This window comes from Ixodes scapularis, unplaced genomic scaffold, assembly GCF_016920785.2.
Source record: "Ixodes scapularis isolate PalLabHiFi unplaced genomic scaffold, ASM1692078v2 PGA_scaffold5__190_contigs__length_132052651, whole genome shotgun sequence".
Lineage (NCBI taxonomy): Eukaryota > Metazoa > Arthropoda > Arachnida > Ixodida > Ixodidae > Ixodes > Ixodes scapularis.
In genome coordinates, this window is record NW_024609880.1 from 23,547,228 (window position 1) to 23,569,346 (window position 22,119).

The following is a 22,119-nucleotide window of genomic DNA, read 5'->3' on the forward strand; positions in this document are numbered from 1 at the left end:
ATCCCACAAGTGTACAGTGCTGTAGGCATTGCCAAGAAATTTCGAAAAAACCGCTTGCCCCCGTTTTACTGGTCCCCGACGTGCCAGATTTTCCTCAAAAGAAAGCAAACATAAAACAATGAATTGCAAGCGTCCCAGCAGATGCCTCAGTTTCGTTTTGGTTTTGAAACGCGACCTAAATTGGTCCTTTGGCGCAGGCTTGGCGCAGATTACCCATATTTTGGCGAAATGTAGCAGGATGTAGCAGGGTTAGCCCCTTGGCACAGCAGTCACATCACTGAAAGGGAAATCTCGCTCTCACCCATGACCAAAATAGTACCCCCGGGGATCATTCTGGCCACCGACGGGTTGACCTCAAGTTAGCTGGCTCTTCTGCACTCCGAATAAAGACCGGTAGGTACAAAAATCAAATAAAAAGCAAGTATCAGATGCTATTCTTTTTTGTCGCTGATGGCTCCAGTACATGAGGTAAATCTTGACGCGAAAGAAATCAAGTGAGCTGGAGAACACTTCCTCCGCACATAGAATGACATGGGGCAAACGTCTGTCAACATGGTATCTAGCCTAGTGTGTGGGAGGAAGCAAGATGCTTCCCTTCCTAACAACACTCGGACATGCTAAGCATGTTTGTCTTTCACAATGTCCTTGACCTTCATTTTACTTTACCACAAGACTCTGTAGGAGAAAGCAGGTGTTTCCAAATCGCTTCTAGATTTTGTTACCGTGTAAGCAAACTTACCTCTAGGGATCATGCCTGACTTTTCTGCTTCTGCTGCCGCTGCAGCAGTGGATGCCACTCCCCTGGCAACAGGGAGCACTCTGGCGCTGATAGAAGAGAGTAAGAATGTGTTAAACTCGGACTCGGGATCAACTGTGCGTGTTCTTGGCAGTAAGTAATGTAGCATATTACCGTCGGTGCTGAATCTGGCCCTTGAGGAACGATAGATACTTGAACAGATGCCATGTTGGCTTGGGAACATCATTGTGGCCAGCACCGCTCCGGCCACTTTGTTTCTTTGACTCTCTTGCATACTTGGCCCTCAAGGCCCGCCAAGCCTGACAGCAGGCGTTAGAGTCGCTGCCAGAAGTGAAAGAAGTAAATGTGGCATAAATAATTAAAGTATCGCTTATGAAGACAAGTTTTAGAACAGAAATCAAGATTGAACTAGATTTCTAATACAACTTCAATTAGGACAGCCAATAGGTGCAACAGACATGCATCAGGTTTGCTTGCCAGCATTCAGCCCAAACTTTGCAAACTTTCTTCAACTTTTTGAAATGTAGGATTCACAGTTTTTATGTTCTACCAGTTTGATCTCTTCATTACTGATCGCTTGATCAATAATCGCTTCCCATTTCGTTCCATAATTTTGGCAAACGGTTATGCGAGGGACGCAAACAACGTGCGAGCAATAGGTTGGGGGTGGGTATGCGCTGCCCACTCAGAAATGTTTGGTCACATATAGCTGCACGGAGGCCGCATCTGTGGCTCCAAGGCAAACCGCCGGCACAAAGAATCAGATCCGCAGTTGGCGGGTTGGAATCCTAGCTGACGAGCCCGCAATCTGACTGAGGTTCATTGGAGGGAAGGGGCCGTGTAACCGAGATTTCAGTTTCACATCCAAAGAATCCCAGGTGGTGTAAATTAATCGCTGAGGTATGCGATGGCCTTCCTTGGTTTGGCATGCAAAACAATCCAAACTTTTCTTTGCGAACGGCAGGGAAGTTTATTGGCAGTCCCGCCTCTGGAGTGACCCAAAACAAACCTTTGATAGCACTTTGGCGGCTTGCGAGCTTCGAGTGGAAACGCCCAGACGCGTGCAGCTGTGGGTGAACGCGAGCGTGCATGCGCAGCGAAAGCTTGGCAGAAGGCAACGAGTGCGCGACGAAGGCAGGGCATCCAGAGAGACGCGCTGGGTCGAGGTGCAAATTATATAGTTCTGTGAAGAGGTCATACTTACCCAAAGCGATTCCAATCGCCTTCCAGGAATTCTCTCGCTTTGCTGTGTCCCGGTAATCCATTCGGCTGGCATTCCACAACCACGGATAGCGCTCAACCTCCAGAATGAGCGCTTCTTCCGAGCAAGGAGCCACCAGAGGAGCCGCCATGTTGTCAAGGGAGAACAGACTCACGACCGGCGTACAACGCGCGCGGCTGCGGGCACCTCGACTCGTGATTGGTCTGTTGTTCTGGTCGTTCCCGTGCACAAGGAGAAAGTTGAGCTCCGTTCAACTCCTTGCATTGCGAACGAACACGAACGGAACGACCGTTTGGCACTCCGTTGCCATGGCAACTCATCGTTCCAACCGGTTGCATTCGTTCGTAAGCATAGTGGTCGCTCCGAACGCTGCTGTGTGAACGGGCCTTTATGTTCAAAGACATTTGCCATGACTGACACCATGATTCAACGCTGTCCAGGTTCTTGTGCAAAATCACACTATCCTGCGCATTATTAATCTCTCTATAGACAACGCAATCATCTGCAAACATTCGAATGGAAGAACAAACCAACAGCAATATCATTTATGTAAATAAGAAATAAAAGCGGTCCTAGAACCGAGCCCTGCGGCACACCTGAAGAGACGTCGGCCATTTGCGATTGGAAGCCATTGAAACTACATACTGTTTTCTGAACGACATATACTCCCGAATCCAGTTACACACTTTGTCATCAAGTTTATAAGCGTGTAGTTTAGAAATGAAAAGATCATGAGGAACAACATCAAAAGCCTTACTGAAATCAAGAAATATACAACCAATACTTTGTCGCTTGTCGATTGCCAAAGAAAGGTCATGAAAAAATTCAACTAATAGCGTACTACAAGAATATCCCTGCCGCAATCCGTGTTGCGACGGATGTAAAAGGTTAGATGCGCTAAGATGAGTCATGATATTACTATATAGAATATGTTTCATTACCTTGCATGAAATACTTGTTAAAGATATCGGTCAGTAGTTTTCGACACTGGCTCTAGGACCACTTTTATGCATCGGCATTACACGTGCAAGCTTCCACTCTAGAGGAAGCGAAGATTCACACAGCGATTTTTGGAACAGTACGTCGAAATATAGGCACAATGAACCTGAACAAGATTTGAGAATACACCCAGGAATATCATCTGGACCAGTCGATTTGGTTGTATCCAAGTTACGCAATTGATTAAGAATTCCAGAAACAGCAAATTCAACTTCAGGCATAACGTTGGTTGCCGCTGGAACATTAAAATCTACAGTCCTGGTCTGCGAAGGTGTAAAAACTGACCAAAAATATAAATTAAAATGCTCGGCTTTTTCGTTATCACTGTCACTTTTCTGCAGCCTATATGTAGTTATCTGTACATTCACACAAAGCTATACATTGCATGCAGACAGCATTCACATACATGCACATAAGCCGACTTGTACATCCTACTGTACATGCAGTAAGCTCCAAGCTTCGATACATATACACCTACTGTAGCTGAGTGTAACAGCTTGTATGTGAAACAAATGTAATCAAATTACATTAATTATAATGCTGAAGTACCAGGAAACAGCTCTGGAGTAACTATCTGCTCCATTTGAATTTGCATTTTAAAGTAAAGGTGCTCAGGCAAGAATAATCAAACACATGTAAAACTGCTTTATTATGTTCATGCTGGCATAAACACATAAAAGCTGCATTTGTATCAAAAGATGCTGCTGGCACAATTTAATAAAAAATTTATACACAAATATAATATTAATTACCATACGAAAAAAAACCCAAAAAAGCACACTTATTCAAAGTTGTGGTTGTATGCCCAATTGACAAATTGAGGCTGCAGCTCCATAGTGGCCATGACACATAGTCGATTTTCAAGTTTTTGAAAGACTATTATGGTGCCTCTATGCTCTCTAAAAATAGGTGTTATATATCACCTTGCAGGATAGTATTTTCTTCCTTCTGATGTAAAATATGTTTCTCTAGTCTGAAAATTCGACTTTGACCACCTGGAAATATGGGAAGTGTGGGCATTTGCGGCAAAACATGGTTTAATAGTACAAATGGGCAGTGTCTACAATTGAACACTGATTAGAAGAGTGTGTCTTTCGTGTATAAGGGCCTTCTTTTCTGTACTTATATATTTTGACAGATGTTTACAAAAGCGTTATGTCTTCCGAAGTCACTTCTTGTAAGGCAAATATCTGTCAAAATATATAAAGAACAGAAAAAAGGATCCTTGTACATGAAGGACACATGTTTATTTTGCAATAATATAAAATTCGAAAGATAGTGTTGAGTGGTAGACCCTGCCTGTTCGTGCTACTAAACCATGTTGTGCCGAAAATGCCCATGCTTCCGATATTTGCAGGTGCTCAGTGAGTTGGATTATCAGACTCGAGAAACATATTTCACATAAGAAGGAAAATAATATCCTACAAGCTGATATATAAAACCTATTTTGAAAGAGCTTAGACACTCCACACTAGTTTAGCAGAAACGTGCGAAAATCGACGCTGTGTCACGGCTGCCGTGGGATCACAGTTTTAAGGGTGCTCAGCATTGTATCTTTTTCCTGTTTAGTTTTTCTCTGGTGAAAAATTTTCTATTTGTGAACACTCCTGTTTTAGCAAAGATCTCCCGTGCCAGCATCGAGGAGAGACTGTTCTTCAGCTGTAATACAGTAGTATCAAACTTGGTGCATGTGTAGCGTAAAAAAAAAACAACCTAAAGCACAACAAGAAAAAAAAATGCATTAGCATTTAAGAGTTTTATTGGCCTGGAGTGACAAGTCATGCAGTAAAGACATGTGCACACCATCACGAAAAAGCCAGCATGCTTATCCTTTTTTTACAGAACCTCACTGAAACAGCAGCATCCTTATTCAATAGATGATAAAATAAAAATCAATTTTGTACAGTCATTTTGCAAGACAAAGCCAAGAAGCTACAACTTTACCTTAAGTTTAAATATTGTGGAGGTGCCCCTTCCTACACTTGCTCAACAGTAAGGAACCAAATCAAGGTCAATATTAAAGGGGCGGTGCAACGATTTTATGATTAAAAGAATTTGCATCTCGTCATTTTTACGTTGTTTATCGTGTCCCAGAGGATAGAGAAAACACTTCTTTCATTAAAAATGTCGCGATTCCGCTGCATAATCGCAAAGCAAAAGTCGAGCTTTTTCCCCCACCTGCAGCCCCAAGTGGCAGCCGAAGGAACTACCGCGGAAAGATTACGTGACCTCGCTCGGCTCTAAGCTGCAGCATAGCGCCCGCTAATGTACGCAGAGAGAGGGAGGGGAAGCGCCCTCCGAGATAGCACACGGGAAGCTACACGGCACTCCGAATGACGTCACTGGGAGTGCGACCAGGTGTGACCCTGAAGACTGGGAGTGAGTTGGGGGGTGCCCGAAATACCAATCTTTATCTTTTTTTTACGCAAAAACTAGGACACGCAGGCGAAATCGGTTTTCTGTTCTCTACTTCAGAAGTGTCAGGGGGCAACTTCCAGAAATCTTTGACCGAAGTCCGAAAATCGTTGCACCGCCCCTTTAAGAACACCGACAAATGTCTGTTTTGGTCTGCCTTCCAATTTGCTCTTTAACCGCCATCATTCTGGCTACAAAACACATAGTTGGAGTGGAGAACGTGCTGGTAAGGATGATATAAATAATGGGAAGAACGTAAAACACAAGGACGGACAAGACGATTTCCCAGCTATCAGCAGACGTTTGATGACATCTCCTATAAGCCGTTTTTTTTTTTCTCCCGAAGGAGGACGGTGAGGGACGCATTATCGGGAAAGGGAAACTTGTTTAACTCTTGCTGTGAATGGCACCATCTGCTCATCGATGCTGCTCTGTTCGAACACTTTAGGCTCCAGGCACCGACTCCTTACGGCCTGCAGAAGAGGCCTCACCTTCCGGAATTTGTCAGTGCTGGTCGGATCTTGGGGCACGGCAGACTCAGATAATGAAATTATCTGTTCATGAACGCACACGTTTTAGGGGCGCGGCAGACTCGGGCAAGCCAATCTGAGGATATCAAGGAGTGGGCGGACCTTGTGTAGTCGGTCGACCTTTTTTTCTTCGTCGGTAACTGCAAGATCGTTTACGATCTTCAGGTTGGATTATAACTGAAATTAGCGGTCTCTTGTGATTCTATCGGCAATCGCAGGAACGCTGGTTTCTTGACTCCAGTAAGGTCTCACTCGAGGGTACCCCAGGCAGCTCATGAGCTGTGTTGCACCAAGAAACACTTTAATTTCCCCGGGAGAAGAATTCAGTGATCGTCCAGTGCATTGGAGGAAGGTTACTTCTGTCATTCCGTGCAAGAGCTCAGAAGCTTGGTCATTGATGTACCTGGTGGAATAGTCGTTTGCTTGCCAACCTTCCCTTTCATCTGCTGTAGGAGTTGATGGCTGTGGAAGATTAAGCAGGAGAGATAAGTAGTCTTCTTTTAACAACCATCTTTCCCGAGCGACTGGTAACTGCTGGGATGGGATATCAGTTTCGACATCAGTGTGATTCATAGTGGCTAGCGTTGCCACCTCCGCCTGTAAGGAATATCGCATTTTTTACTTAAAAACTATGTATACATTCAAAAGAGCTTATGCAATACACGAGGATACACTTGCAAGCCTGCGAGGATGCGCAGCTCTGTTTGTAATCTACGGCATCTTCCGTGTCGGAGAGCTCCAAATCGGAATCATCACCGTTTGATGCAATCTTTTCCAGTTGAGCAGCAGCTGAGGATTCATCACGATCTAAAAAAGTGCATTGTTTATGTTCTTTTACCCTGATAATGACGCGAAGGTCAGTCTGACACTTCGGCACAACCTGAATGTCAACAAGGAATGTGGTCCCCATGTGCAACACGTCGAGCATCGAAGTTGAAGCAGGAATGTTGCAAAAAAGAAAGCCATTAATATCCAACCGCCCACATTAGAGTTGACAGGGACCTTTTCTGAATCCTGAGAACACAAGATCAAGCGAAAGGCTACTATTTTACAAAATTCACGAGCTACTTACCTCGGCATGGACGATAGAAGACTTCGCTGAGAAAGTCACCATTTTTGTTGTTCGATTCCAAATGATTCCTGCACCTCTAGTTGAATGACACGCCACCAGATGGCGGCACCTGAATGTGGTCTTCAATGCACAGGCGGTCTTCCTTCTGTTTTTCTGGAATCCTAATTACTGGGACTTAGAACCGCAATGTGCAATGAATTGTGTGCGGGGTCTCGGGGGTCTATAGAAGAACATGCAACATGGAAAAATGCAATATATTTTTTGACATGGTTTCTGCTTAAACTGATATTTTAAACAAATTAAGTTGCAAAGGGTCTATAATCAATGCCGTCCCTGCTGCAAAAAAGAGCAAAAATCTCGTTCATTTTTGCACCAAAATCATTGTGCATGAATGAGCAATCCAATGAAAGTTGAACGTGAAATTACCCTAGAAACCCACAAGCTGAATATACACGAACTCATCTCTGTGACGTCACGGCGCAATGGTGGCACGTCGGTCGCACTTCCGGTCTGGGGCTGTGGGCAGAAGTCCCCATGCCAGACGTGTATTCCTGCATTGTTTTGAAAGGAACCAAACAGAAACCTGCCTTCTCGTCAAAACGCCGTGACTGGGGCCGTACCAAAAGCGTCGAGAAAGGTTTGAAGGTCAGTTTTCACGTGCTCGGTTTGTCCGAGAATCTGGATATGTGCCGTGAAAGCGGAAAAGCAGACGCCGTCGTTACAATGATTGCTTGGGCGGGAAGCACTTTGGGTTGAATTCACGGATACCTGTGGTCATCAGATTTATTTGTTTTGTTCCAACATGAACGCCAGAAAACTGTCAAGTTGTGCGGACCACCTGTGGACTACGTTCAGTGCGTCTTCAAGTTCAAACGGCCGCCTGATTGTTCGAATTGTCGTCTGCTCTTCTAAACGTTTCTGCTTGTCGTCTGCTCTCTTAGACGACGCCGGTCCGTAGACCAAATGTTGGCCCGGTACTTGCGATAAGAAGTGAGTGCAGGCCTCAAAAGACTTAGATTTGAAGGTTGGTAAGCAGGCTCGATGTAAACGGTAGATACAAGGAGATGTTGGTCATTGTTACCAGTGACTAACACCGACTTGTTATGCCTAATTCAGTTGGTCCGATTCTGCTTGCAATTTTCAGTATCGTCGTCGACCATCTCAGCTACCGTTCACGCTTTTGCTGCCCGAGCGGCGTCGCGACTGAAAATTCTGAGCGAAATCTCATCATGCGAATCAGGCTTTAGCGTACAATCTGCGGCGTCCACACGGAATGAATCGCCACATGTCACATTATTCACGCGATGTTTTGTGGTGTAACGAGCCTCGGTAATTTCGCTGACGCCGCTCAAGATGGTCAGACATCGCCAGGAAGACGTAGAACCAGCAATTCGAACGCGAAAAAGGGCAAGGGGACTCACACCGACGCCGACAACATCGCATTTCAATGGTTTGTTTATGGGCGACGGCAAGCTTCTTGCCCACACCCCCATCGTGCATGCATGGCGCCGGTGGCGTCTGCTAGGGGCACTTTGGGCGCTCCGGTTTGTTTGTAAACATGAGTTGGTGTATAGAAAATGAGGTAAAATGGATAAGTATTTTGGTGTGAAAATGAATGTGCCCGAATGAGGAAAAATAGGCAGACTGCCGTGAGCGGTTATGTGCATTGTAAAGAGGATTCAATCATTATGAGTGAGAAAGCAAAATAGAAACATATAAGTAGCAATGAGCAGAAGAACTGAGAATCCAGCAGTAGTAATGTGCGATGGCTAGGGGCTTGAATGATGTGCTCATTGAATTTTTGTATTATTTCAGTGGCAGAAAATTTCGCGGGAAAGGTCTACTGTAGCTACTTTCCATGTGGCAGGCACTTTCCAGACTTCATGTGAAGTCTGGAAAGTGTCTGTTGTATCGTTTGTTTTCCTGATATTTTTTTGTCAGTGGTGCAAAAAGAAAGATACACTAACCTTCCATGTCATAGATTCAGCTGACTTGACTCAAACTTTACCTACTGCCCTTTCTGACTTGATGCCAATGCACTTCTGAAATCATTCTTGACGAGAAGAGCTGCCTTCGGCCGTCTTGGTTGGAGTAACTTTGCCGCAAAGCAGCTCTTTAGCCCTAAAAGTATTTCACAAGTGAATTAAACAGCATTAAGGCAAAAGGGTGGTAGTAAGTGAAGTTCCAGTCAAGTCACATCAATGAATACAGAGTAAATAAGCAACAAATGGCCATGAGGACTTGAATCTTCTTACCTCCCACATGCTGTCCACTTGCTAAGCACCAGGGGCACCCAAAGTACCTGTTGAAATGGATATGGTTACGCACTTGAGCTCACACTGGCGCATCCCCGTAGCAGCAGAGGGCGTGAACCTTGGAAGATATGATGGTTGAGTCGTGCTCCCAGGTTACTGTGTTAAGAGTTGTCACCTCCTCAACGAACCTGCTCATGAAGAAGTTCATATCTGGGTGGCTTGAGCCGGAGCACGATGCTGCCAAAGTACAGTGATCAAACCGCACACTTGGTAGCAGCTTGTTGACAATGAACTGGATTGGCTACACAGATGCTCTTGAGGACTTATACAGTGGACTTCCATCTGTATTAAATGTGATGGTGAGATCGATCATTCCGCTGAAGTACACCTGTCTGGTGAAGATGCCCGTAGGCTGCTGTGCTTGTTATGTCTCGGATGACATATGAAGGCACCTGAGCAGCCTCTAAGTTTAACAGAATTTTCATGCCACACCTGCTTTGTTTCATTTATGTGACTCATTTGATGCTGCAAGCTCATTGTGACAAAAAAGCAGCCATCACATTTTACCTTTGTTTGATCAGACATCGTCGCACATTTGGAATGTCCTGTTGTGGGATAGGGCTCATAGCTTGTGCAGGATTTCAGTCCATTCCTTGCTGTTGAAGTCTTCAAGGGAGTGGAGGGGTGGGATCTCTTCACCTTCGCTGACAAATTTGATCACAGCAGAGTTGAGGCTAGGCCTAGCGGCTAAGCCTAGCTTTAGCGTGGTCGGCAAGACATTAGTGTCCGAAAATCGGGTCGGACCCCCAAAAATAGTGTATCGGTCGGTACAACCTTCGGCGCACGTAGTGTATGAAATTTCGGCAATGACAGGGTGACGTCCATGAGGATGGAGACACTTCTTTGCACGTAGACTTCCAGGGACTTTGGGATAGACTTCCTGTAGAAGAGTACTGTGCATTGTCTGCGAACCTTCCGAGTCCTATCAGGAGCTTGACGAGCTCTTGACTGGGATAGCAGAGGCCACCTCGGTCTTGGGGGCCATAAGTCCCTGAAGGGGTGTGTATGCTTTCGGCCCCTGCAGAAGTGCAGTACAGTCCTCACAAGGAATGTGCTCGTTCGCAGCGCGAACAATGTTGCCTCCAAGCACTGCCACGCTGGCTACGTCTAGATTGCCGTGGGGAGGTCTCGTTGAAAGGCACTGTTTCATGAGCTGCTCCTCTGCAATTTGCATGCACTTGTCAGCGGTGCGCATGTCCGCATGGCACTTCTGCTGAGCCGAGACAAGTCGGTCTGAGAAGAACGGCGTCGAAGTCTGAACATTGCTTTCCCTCGAAGCAGCAATGATTCCGGTCTTCATCATCTTCTTGCACGCGTCGTAGGTAGTTGTGAGGGATCCACTTTATCACAGTTTTTTGAAGCTCCTGGATAAACGCTGTGGCCGCCAGCGTCTTCTTAATTCACTCCCCCAATTCTTATGGGGCGAAGACTAGCTCCTCATTATGTCCAATATAGAATTTTTCCAATGTCGATTCTTCTGCTCTTGGGTGCTTTTGGAAGTAGGCTGCTGACATAAACAGAGATCCTGCACACCTTCCGCAGAAAGTGAATCCCCTGACGTATTTTTCAGCCCCACGAGACAGTTGGAACTGGGCACGGTAGGTACAAACACACACTTCCCGGTGTGGCAAGCACTTGACCCAATGAGGTCGCAAAGATATAAACTTTGTGTGGCCAATCGCAAAGCTGGGGTAGGCAAGTTTGTAGGCGCGCCGTATGCTTCGCACAGGGACCGCGTCATGAAGCGCCTTGGAACTCATTGGGTCTCTTCCTTGATTTTCACGTGCGCAGCATCTTTCTTATTCGGGCTTGCCATGAGCAATCCAGCTCGCCCTTTTTGTAGTATGCAAGCACTTCATTAACATCATCTTCACCAACCTGGCATCTACACGCCTCGCCTCCTCCATTCTTCGTATTTGTTTTACCATCGCCACATGCCTGCCAGGTTCTGTTTACACCGTGCAGGGGACGCCGCCGGTGTCCCCTGCGCGGAGCGCGGAGAAACAAGGAAAGGGCAAGGAAAAAACTGCACCTACATTAGATGCTTTTGCCTGTAAATGTTGTACACAGTGAGAAGTGGCAGTAACATGGAATCATCTGTTTTTATTTTTGTCTTGGGATTAGATGCATGGCCGCTATAAAAGTTGCACGGCAGAAACGTCCCATTCATGTCTGTGGTCTGAATGCAACAAAGTGGTAACTTAAAAAAAAAAAAAAATCTAGATTGAAATGTTTACCGTAAAATCCCGAGAGATAGCCCACCTACCATCAAAAGTAAATCGGCTGAAAATATGAAGTGGGCTAACTTCCGGTGTACAATCAAGAAAAGTTAAAAAATTGCTATTTTTAAGTCGTGTCCCTTCCAAGCTTGTTATGGTGGCGAGGGGCAACGAAGCAAGGATGACTACTTCCCATTCAACAACATTTGCTTATATCCCACCATAGCTAACTAGCTGCTTTCACGTCGAGGCCATCATTGATCCCAACACTACTATTACCAGGAGTGAGCTATCTTTCGGTGTCTAAAAAAATATAGCGAATCAAGCCAAAAATAGGGGTGGGCAATCTTTCGGGGGTGGGACATCTCTCGGGATTTTACGGTACACCCACAAAATATCGCATCCGCAAGGTATGCCGACCACCAAATCATTGTATTGAACAGACTCGGCTTAGTCAATGATTATGCAGACATTTTTCGAGCAGAAAGTGTTCCAGGGATATAGAACGATTTGGGTTGCAGAAGTTCCGCACTTTAATTGGTCGAGCCGGTTAGTTCACTAATGGTCGGATTGCTTGCTGCTGGAGTATGCATTTGAGATATTGTCACGAATGACAAGGTGACAAAACAACGAAATAACTGAGAAAACAAACGTTTAATGGGGCAAACTTGTGCCCAGGAATAAAAGGCAAAAGAAAATAACAACAGTGTAGCTGGCGTCGAAAGCGGCAAAGCAGCAGGATCGAACGCTGAGGCGAAACTCAGTCCGGTTTACCACGCGTGAGCTTCTGGAATAATCGGCGTAGAATGTTCGACGCGTAGAACATTCGGACCTCGAATACGCAACATTATTCTCTAATCTACCAGAAAACTAAATTGCAGGAATAACAAAAGATGCGGCGCTCCCAGGAATCGAACCCTGGCTTTTTGCGTGGGAGGCAGGCGCGATAACCATTAGGCCACGCGCACGCTGCCTACTTGGCCAGCTGCGCGATCGGCATTACTCCCCCCTTTAAAAAGTGCATCGCCCCGATGCAGCACAAAACAAAACAAAGCAAACCAAAAAAAAAAAAAAAGGTAAACTAAAGAGTCATTTGGAATACGTAAGGTCCACTGTCCTATCGAGCGTAGTACGGCTTCATGCGCACGACGTGGACGACTTCTGGTCGTGGAGGGCGGCGTGATGAAGTCCGTGTTCCGTCGGGCATCACCTCGTAGTTCAGATCCCCGAGTTGACGAAGCACTTTGTAAGCGGTGTTCAGACGGGGGATGCCTTCGGGGAGGGATGTGCGTGACGCACGCGGCCGGGAGAACTCCCTCCTCAGCTCCACCCTTCACACGAACGGCGGGACCGGCGGGGGAGACGGGAGGGATATCAGTGTTACCAGACGAATTTAGCGGTCGCACTCTCGACAGCAAGGCTCGGCGCACGTGGATCGTCGGGCGGGCGCGCCGCGGTCGAGAGTAGGAAAATGGAGGCGTACTTGAAACGACGCTACGCTGTTATGGCAGCAGCGCTGATAGAGACGGAAGACGACGAAGTTCTTCCAGCGAAAAAAAGGTGCTGGGTGAAAGAATGGATGCAGCACAAAGAACGCGGAATTCAAAACCAATTGTACGACGAGCTGCTCGAAAACGACGCCGATGAGTATCGACGACTTCTTCGCCTGCCTTACGACGTCTTCCTCGAACTTCTGTCCCGCATCCGTCAGCGGATTGAGAAACAAGATACAAATATGAGGCGCCCCGTGAGCGCGAAGACTCGTCTTCAATTGACTCTGCGCTACTTGGCATCTGGTGGGTACCCATTTATCATAAACAATAACCGATTTCGTTAATGCTGTTGCGACTGTTCTGTGAAGGCGCTGGCCACCGACGCATTTTAACGGAACCGTCACGTAGAAATCTACAAAGCTACTACATGTTTATTTTCGTCCATCTGTTCGTTTTGTGTGTTCTTACTACTACATAGCCTGTTTGTTTACCTTATTTCGTATGTCCGGCAGCCCGTCTTAAAATAATGAAATATGTCCGCTTAAATTCTTGCACACGGTCGAGCGACTTACTAAGAGGTCGTCAGGATGTCGTATTCTGGTGTTTGACGGCGTGTCAGTCAAGTTCTTGATGCTGGAAGGCTTTTGGTTAACCAGTGCACTTACGCTAACAAAGCACTGCTGTGTCCGCAAAAAGGATGAAAATGTATCGCTAAAATAATTTGGACTCGCGTTTCTTTCTTTTCTAGGGGAATCCCAGTACTCGCTGAGCCGACAATTTCGCGTCGGCCACAGCACTGTGAACGGAATCATCCACAGCACGTGTGCCGCCATTTACGATGTACTGAAGGGTGACATGCTGGTAGCACCAAACTGTGAGCAGGCCTGGTTGGACTTGGCTCAGCACTTCAACAATCGGTGGCAGTTTCCAAACTGCGTGGGCGGCATTGATGGAAAACACGTCGTCATTGTAAGACCTGCGAAGTCAGGAACACTGTACTACAACTACAAAAAAACGTACAGTGTTATCCTTTTTGCACTTGTCGACGCCGACTGCAAGTTTGCGTATATTGATGTCGGGACGCCCGGCTCCAAGGGAGATGGTGCGATCTGGCAGACCACCCCCCTGCAGAAAGCAATCACGGAAAAGAGATCGGGGCTACCTGACATGATTAGCATGAACGCCTCATCTACCCTCCAGCTTCCCCCTGTGATCGTGGGTGATGACGCATTCCCACTATCCCCGAACCTCATGAAGCCATTTGGTGGGAGCGACCTTTCAAAGGCACAAAAAATTTTCAATTATCGGTGAGTCCCACTATAACACCAACCTTTAACTCGCCCCTGTTGACACTCGCCCAGAGAATCTTGGTGTACATTGTGAAATTTGTGGTCACTAAACGTAATTTGTCTTGACCACATTCCTTCAAGTCCCTGTGGAAGATGAAGCCAAGGGAATGAAAGTACTGTATTTTCCGGTGTATAAAACTTTTTCCCCACAATTTTCGATGGTGCGTCTTATATACTAATAGTTACTTAGAAACTCGCGAAAAAAAAGGGGGGGGGGTGCACCTTATACACTGGAAAATATGGTAGTTGTGCCTGTCTTCTTTTCTTCCTGGTCTTGATCCCGTAAGCATTTGTAGTGCACAACTATTATATGTAGAGATGATTTTCAATGCAACTTATTGCTTTACTAAATATTTTTTCAGGTTGTCCAGGGCACGTCGTGTGGCAGAGAACGCATTCGGTATATTGGCGCACAGATTTCGCTTCCTCTTAACTACTGTGCACGCTACACCGGAGAGGGTGAGCACAATGGTGAAAGCAGCATGTGTCTTGCACAATCTCTTGAAGAGACGCCAGGTCGAACAACCCGAGACAAGCAAAGGAACCGCTCCCGAGAAAACTTTTTTCGGCCTGGAGTCTTCGAAATCTCGAGCTGGAGCTCTTGCTGCAGCAGTGCGAGAAAGGCTCTGCGAATATTTCAGTGGAGAAGGTGCCGTGCCTTGGCAGGACAAACTCGCTGGCATTGACATTAGCCACCTTAGGAGGAATGTGACATAGTGCGAGACTACCATGTTGAATGCTGTGTTTTGCAAATGTGTGGAATTTCGGGTGCTCTAAAAATACAATATCGATAGTGATTCTTTTATTTTGTGCTCAGATTACACAAACGCGTCACTCATCAAGATGGGAAACTATTAGTTGCATCATTTGTGCCTCGCACTTCGCCCGCTTCAACATCGGCATTTGCCTCAAGTATTGGGCAACTACGGACCCAAATCCCGCACAGTCGTCCGGGGCTGGTTCCTCCAGGCATCGGGCCATCCTCTCTAACGTTGCTGTGCGCTGCTCAAGCAGGGACTGTGTTTCCGAGTCATTTTTTCTCTTCAATGACCGGACGGCACTTGCGTCCCCTTGGGAGGGTGGAGAACATGGCTCGACCGAAGTGCTGGGGGTTGAAACGTCGCTGCCTCCTGCAGAACCCTCGCAGTCCTGTAATTATACGACTGCAATCAGTAGAAACAGTGGTTCGTTCGAATAAAGGAAAGCGTGTAACAACACACTGTTCTTCAAAAACATGTTCAACTACATCTCATTATCTTTATTATTTTGCTTTTGTTTGTTGTCATATATTAACTTGCCTTTAAAATGTACATGTTTACATTTCCCTCGTTTATGCGTTACTATCCCAATGAATGAATGCAGGGATGTCTAAGAAATAAAGCTCCACTCACCTCTTCTATGGTTTCTCCATAGTTGTCGCTGCATGTACGCTTCCCTGGATTTACATCGCTGGCATCCAGGAAGAGCATTGCCCTATAGAACTTCCACTTCCCAATATAAACGTCGTCTGATGGTTGGCCGCTTTTTGTTTGGAGGATCTTTTTTTTCTCCTCCCTGAAGGTTCGCCGCTTGTTCTTCAGCAGTAGCTTGAGGCTATCTGTGCGGAAAAAAAAAAAAATAAAAGAACAAACTTCTGCTTGAGAACTTGCCAAGACAACCTGAGCCTCACAAACAAAGCTAGTGTGACAAATATGACAACTGTGTACAAAGTGAGACAAGCCACGTTGCATGAAAGCTGGCAAATTACATTCTGACTGATCTCTAGCACAATCGTTGAACGTGCTATTGAAATATTGTTGATTTATCATTAAAAACACATGGCCAGGTGTGCTATATTATGCCGTTCATTAAATATGTTTTTCTTTTACTCTGTGTGCCACGAAATTAATCGGTTCTAAAATTTAATTCCAACGTATGAACTCAATTCAGAATTAGCGCGTGTGATTGGTTTGCAGGAACTCTTCCCTGTAGCGAGTCGTAAGGGATCGCGACATTCCCAGGGATCATTTCGACGCAGAATACGTTTCACAAATCGAGCACAACGATGCACATATTCATTCAGTAAACAAAGCAAAAAAAGTCCGCTCACCTGCACTGTACGGCCCGAACTGGGGAAAACGCTCCATCATTTCCATACCGATATGTTCCCATACTGATGTCTTGAGGTTTGTCTTGCTGTAATCAGCGCTGCCGGTATCCCAAAGACACGGGTACTGCTCAACGAGCGAAAGAAGATGAAAAGTTGCCTCATCACTGATCATTAATCGCGCCATCGTCCGAGAGATCGTTGAAAAAATGTTTGGTGTTCTACGCCAGAGCAGCGGCACAACAACGAGGCGATCGCGATGCCACCGCCGGCAACAGGCGAAGCACAATCTGTTAAGTTGCCAGGCAGGCGAAAAAGTACCGTCAACAGCGCAGAAATCCCCCGCCAAGGCGGGGACCGTTTGTCCAGCCCGAGCAAAACCTCCCCCATCCCCCGGCGAGGGCTGCATCACCGCGCCTCCGCGCGAAAGCGTGACGTTTCTGTCACGTGATACGCAGCGCGGGGAGCAAAGGGAGGGATTTCTCGCTCGTGTGAATACCGCTGTAGGGTCCAAAGTAGCGCTTCAGAAGTTTCTCGCTGAGACCACGGCGTCGGATCGGTGTCCACACCCACACCCTGTCTCCGGGCTGGAAGTGGACGTCCCGGTGACGAAGGTTGTAACGGCCAGTGTCAATACGTTGTTGGGCTTGAATCCGGAGTCCGGCGAGCTGACGGACTTCCTCTGCCCGTTGGGCAGCCACCTGGGCGTCGTCGCTTCCGTCGACAGCCGGTTCGTGGGGTAACATTGCTTCCAGTATTGTCGTCACTTTGCGACCATGAACCAGTTGAAAGGGTGTAACCCCGGTGGTCTCTTGCATGGCCGTATTGTAGGCAAAGGTGATGTATGGCAACACCTCGTCCCATGTCTTGTGCTCCACGTCGACGTACATGGAAATCATGTCGGCGATGGTCTTGTTGAGTCTTTCCGTCAGCCCGTTGGTCTGAGGGTGGTACGCCGTGGTGCGACGATGGCTGGTGTGGCTGAGACGAAGGACTTCTTGTGTCAGCTGGGCCATGAACGAGGATCCACGGTCTTAGATCAGGGCTTCGGGAGCGCCGTGCCGGAGGACGATGGATTCAATGAAAAACTTGGCAACTTCCACAGCAGTTCCGAAAGGAAGGGCTTTCGTTTCGGCGGACCGCGTAAGATAATCTGTGGCGACGATGATCCAGCGATTTCCCGACGTCGACGGCGGAAAAGGGCCAAGTAGATCCATTCCGATCTGCTGGAAGGGTGCCGTTGGCGGAGGAATTGACTGCAAGAGTCCGGCCGGCCTCGTCGGAGGTTTCTTTCGTCGCTGGCATTCATGGCATGATTGTGTGTATAGGTGCACGGTTTTGGGGAGCTTGGGCCAGTAATACTTTTCACGAATACGGGCCAGTGTCCGGCCGTAACCAAGGTGTCCGGACGTCGGGTCGTCGTGGCAGGCTTGGAAGATCTCCTCTCGAAGGTCGGTCGGGATTACCAGCAGCCACGTCGAGTTGTTGCCGAAGTTCTCTTTGTAGAGAACACCTTGTCTAGTGGCGAAGGTCGGCAGGGCTCGTGAAAAAACACGTGGTATGGCACTCCCATGCCCTTCCAGGTGCTCTATTAGTGCGCGCAGCTCAGGATCGTCTCGTTGACGTCGGGCCATGTCGTCGGTGTTCACTGCGCCGAGGAAACACTCGTCGTCATCGTCGTCGCTGCTGTCGGAAGGTGTTTCGACGGGAGCTCTGGACAGGCAGTCGGCGTCACTGTGCTTGCGGCCTGACTTGTAGATTACGGTCATGTTGAACTCTTGTAGTCGGAGACTCCATCGCGCAAGGCGTCCTGACGGGTCTTTGATGTTCGCAAGCCAGCAGAGCGAATGGTGGTCCGTGACTACGCGGAACGGGCTTCCGTATAAGCACGGACGAAACTTTGTGATCGCCCAGACGACCGCAAGGCATTCTTTTTCAGTCGTGGAGTAATTTCGCTCCGCCTTGGACAATGTCCGACTTGCGTAGGCGATGACTCGCTCGGTGCCTTCTTTGTACTTGAACCAGTACCGCACCAAGTCCAGCGTTACTTGCGTCCGTGTGAATCTCGGTTTCCGCATCCTGGTCGAAAAGTCCAAGAACAGGAGGCGCCTGCAGTCGTCGCTTCAGCTCGTCGAATGCCTGCTGCTGCTCCTCGACCCATTCAAACTTCTTGGCGTCCTTCGTGAGGTTTGTGAGCGGTGCGGAAATCCTTGCGAAATCTCGAAGCGCCGATAGTAGGCGCATAGCCCAAGGAATTTTCACACGGCCTTCTTGTCTCTTGGCACTGGAAATGCTGCGACGGCGCGAGTCTTCTCTGGGTCTGGACGAATGCCTTCGTTACTAACCACGTGACCTAGGAACTTCAGCTCGTCATAGGCGAACCGACACGTTGACGGCTTGAGGGTGAGTCCGGCTGTCCGTATGGCTTGGAGAACAGTGCTCGTCGAAGTCGCCGGAAAACACTACGACGTCGTCGAGGTAGACGAGACAGCTCTGCCACTTCAGTCCTGCCAGTACGGTGTCCATGACACGCTGGAAAGTTGCTGGCGCCGTGCATAGTCCGAAGGGCATCACCTTAAACTCGTACAGCCCATCCGGTGTAACGAAGGCTGTCTTCTCTCGGTCCCGTTCGTCGACTTCGATCTGCCACTAGCCGCTCTTCAGGTCCATCGATGAAAAGTATCGAGAGTGGCGCAGCCGGTCTAACGTATCGTCGATGCGGGGGAGTGGATAGACATCTTTTTTCGTCACCGCGTTCAGCTGCCGGTAGTCCACACAGAACCTAAGCGTTTTGTCCTTCTTCTTAACCAGTACGACTGGGGAGGCCCACGGACTGCTTGAAGGTTGGATTATGTCGTCGTTCAGCATCTCTTGAACTTGCTCCGGGATCACCTCCCTTTCTTTAATGGAGACTCTGTAAGGCGATTGATGCACAGGGTGCGCGTCGTCCTCTGTAACGATGCGGTGCTTCGCAACGGTGGTTTGGCGAACCTTCGACGACGTCGCAAAGCAATCCCGGTATTCGGCGAGAAGGTTAAGTAGCTGCCGTTGTTTCGGGCCCGGAAGCTTCGGGTCAATGTCGAGCTGCGCTGGCGACGTACTGTTTTGCTGAGGTGGCGAGGATTTGTCAGTAATGGCGGCGATAGCGGCGGAGTTTCGAAGTTCCTCGACCTGGCCCACGGCTGCACCTTTTGTGAGGTGTTGCGCTTCATTTCGGAAGTTCGTAACGAGGACCACAGTGCGGCCATCCTGAAGTTCAGCTACCCCTCTTGCGACGCCTATTCCTCTTCCTAGAAGCAACTGGAGGCTCCCCTCGAGCAGAACTTCGCCGCAGAAAGCTTCGGTGATCCCGACAGGCACGAAAACACTTGACCGCGGTGGTAAGTTTACGTGACTTGCGAGGACTCGGACCGCGGATGACGTCGCTTTGGGTTCCTCCAGTGGTGAAACAGGTTTTCGCAAAGTTAGCCGGTTTGCTCTGAGGTCGATGACGGCGCTATACTCGCAGAGGGAGTCCATTCCGAGGATAACGTCCCTCGAACAGTCCTGCAGAATGACGAACTTCACAGGGCATGTCTCATTGTGGATCTCGACGCGAGCAGTGCATCGCCCGACTGGTGTGACGAGCTGCCCACCGGCGGTTCGTATTTGAGGGCCTTCCCACGGCGTTGTCACTTTTCGCAGGCGGCGAGAGAGCCTCCCACTCAAGACTGAGTAGTCTGCTCCGGTGTCCATGAGTGCCGATGCGTCGTGGCCGTCGATAATGATGTTTAGGTTGTTGGACACCGATGCAGGGAGGTCGTTGTGATGCGTAGCGTCGAGAGAGTGGGAGCACTCCGGCGTTCTTCGAGGCTCTTTACTTCGGTCGTCTTTGGCAACGCCACCTCCAGGCGTTGCCGCACTTAGTTTTCCCGGCGACGCAAGGGCGACAGGCTCTCTCGGCGGGGTCGTGGCGCTGGAGACGCTGAACGTCTGGGCGACGGTGAGCGGGACTCACGGCGGAGCAGCGTTGAAGATGGCGAACGTCGGAGGTACTCCTCGATGTCACGAGGGCGTTCGTCGTACCTTGGGCGCGGGTTGTTGGGGTGGAACTCGCGCAGCCCCAGTTGTCGGTAGAGGCATCGACGGTAAATATGGCCGGCTTCACCGCAGTGGTAACACAACGGGCGTCGATCGGCCGTCCTCCACACGTCGGTCTTTCGTGGAGCAGCTTGTTCTGGGCGGACGTACGCCCGATCTTCATGGCGTCGGGAATACTGCAGCGCTAGAGGTTCACGTCGAGGTGGCGCCGTATACGGGTGAGCAGGGGGCGGGGGTCGTCGGCTAGCTGCGGCGCAGCTCAGCTTCGGTGGTTCAGGAGCGGCGCTGGCGAGAACTTCTGGCTGCAGCGCCTGCTGAAGTTCTTCCCGGACAATCTCGGCGACTGAGGGCGAATCCGGGCTTGCGGCAGCAGGAAGAAGCTTCCTGATTTCCTCCCGCACGACGTCCCGGATGATGTCGCGGAGGTCCGGGCCGGTGCAGCTGGATGTCGAGAAGGCAGCGACGCCGGGAAGTCACTGGTAATGGGAGGCCCGTGCTTGAAGGGCCCGTTCGATGTTTGTGGCTTCCTTGACGAAATCTTCGACGGTGGCTGGGGGGTTGCGGACAAGGCCTCCGAAGATGGTCTCTTTCACCCCTCGCATCAGGAACCGCAGCTTCTTCTCGTCAGGAGCGTTTGGGTCGGTGCGGTTCATGAGGCGGAGAACGTCCTCGACAAACCTTGTGACGTTCTCGTTTGGCCCTTGACTTCTTGCTTGAAGAAGTTCTTCGGCCCACTCACGTCGGTGTTGGCAGGCAAACGTCTTCTTCAGTTCTTGCTTGCACAGTTCCCACGACGTCAAAGAAGCCTCGTGGTTTTCCAGCCAGTGCCTCGCAGTTCCTTCCAGCGAAAAGTAAAGGTTCTGCAAGCATTGCTCAGCTGACCACCCGTTATGTCGGGCCACACGTTCATAATGTTGCAGCCAGTCCTCGATGTCCTCGTGGGCGTCTCTGTGGAAAGGCGTCGGAGTTTTGGGTGCGACGGGCAGGTATACGACGCTGGCGGTGGACGGGTTCTGCGACGACTGGCTGTCCATCGTTGGCCTCGTTGGCTGCTTAGTCTTGGGTGGCAGAGGTCCGAATTCCGGGTGTAGACCTTGGGTGCGACGACTGAACCGGATCTCGGAAGTGCTTTCGTTGGTTCTTCGTGGGCTAGGCGTCGGACTTGCACTGCGGGCCCTCGGAGGGGTACGCGGCAGGGGCATGCGGTACCCCGCACCTCCACCAAAATGTCACGAATGACAAGGTGACAAAACAATGAAATAACTGAGAAAACTGAAACGTTTAATGGGGCGAACTTGTGCCCAGGAATAAAAGGCAAAAGAAAATAACAACAGAGCGTCGCGGGCGTCGAAAGCGGCAAAGCAGCAGGATCGAACGCTGAGGCTAAACTCGGTCCGGCTTGCCACGCGGCGCCCCTTATGTACATGCGTGAGCTTCTGGAATAATCGGCGTAGAATGTTCGACGCGTAGAACATTCGGACCTCGAATACGCAACATTATTCTCGAATCTACCAGAAAACTAAATTGCTGGAATGAACAAAAAGATGCGCCGCTCCCAGGAATCAAACCCTGGCTTTTCGCG

The 22,119-nt window shown here is 48.8% G+C and overlaps 2 protein-coding genes across 2 annotated transcripts; one reads left to right on the forward strand and one right to left on the reverse strand.

Annotated features, from left to right (window-relative positions):
- The first annotated feature begins 13,264 nt into the window (after window positions 1–13,264).
- LOC120841117 (putative nuclease HARBI1) lies at window positions 13,265–15,088 on the forward strand. The gene is made up of 3 exons (XM_040211957.3): window positions 13,265–13,325; window positions 13,771–14,329; window positions 14,734–15,088. The coding sequence occupies exons 1-3, from the start codon at window positions 13,265–13,267 to the stop codon at window positions 15,086–15,088; spliced, it is 975 nt and encodes a 324-aa protein (XP_040067891.1).
- A 334-nt stretch (window positions 15,089–15,422) lies between these two features.
- On the reverse strand, window positions 15,423–16,731 carry LOC121838049. Its single transcript, XM_042294036.1, has 2 exons — window positions 16,461–16,731; window positions 15,423–15,968 (listed from the first exon to the last, which is right to left on the reverse strand). Exons 1-2 carry the CDS (start codon window positions 16,642–16,644, stop codon window positions 15,712–15,714), a joined length of 441 nt encoding a protein of 146 aa, XP_042149970.1. The 5' UTR covers window positions 16,645–16,731; the 3' UTR covers window positions 15,423–15,711.
- Between the last annotated feature and the right edge of the window lie 5,388 nt (window positions 16,732–22,119).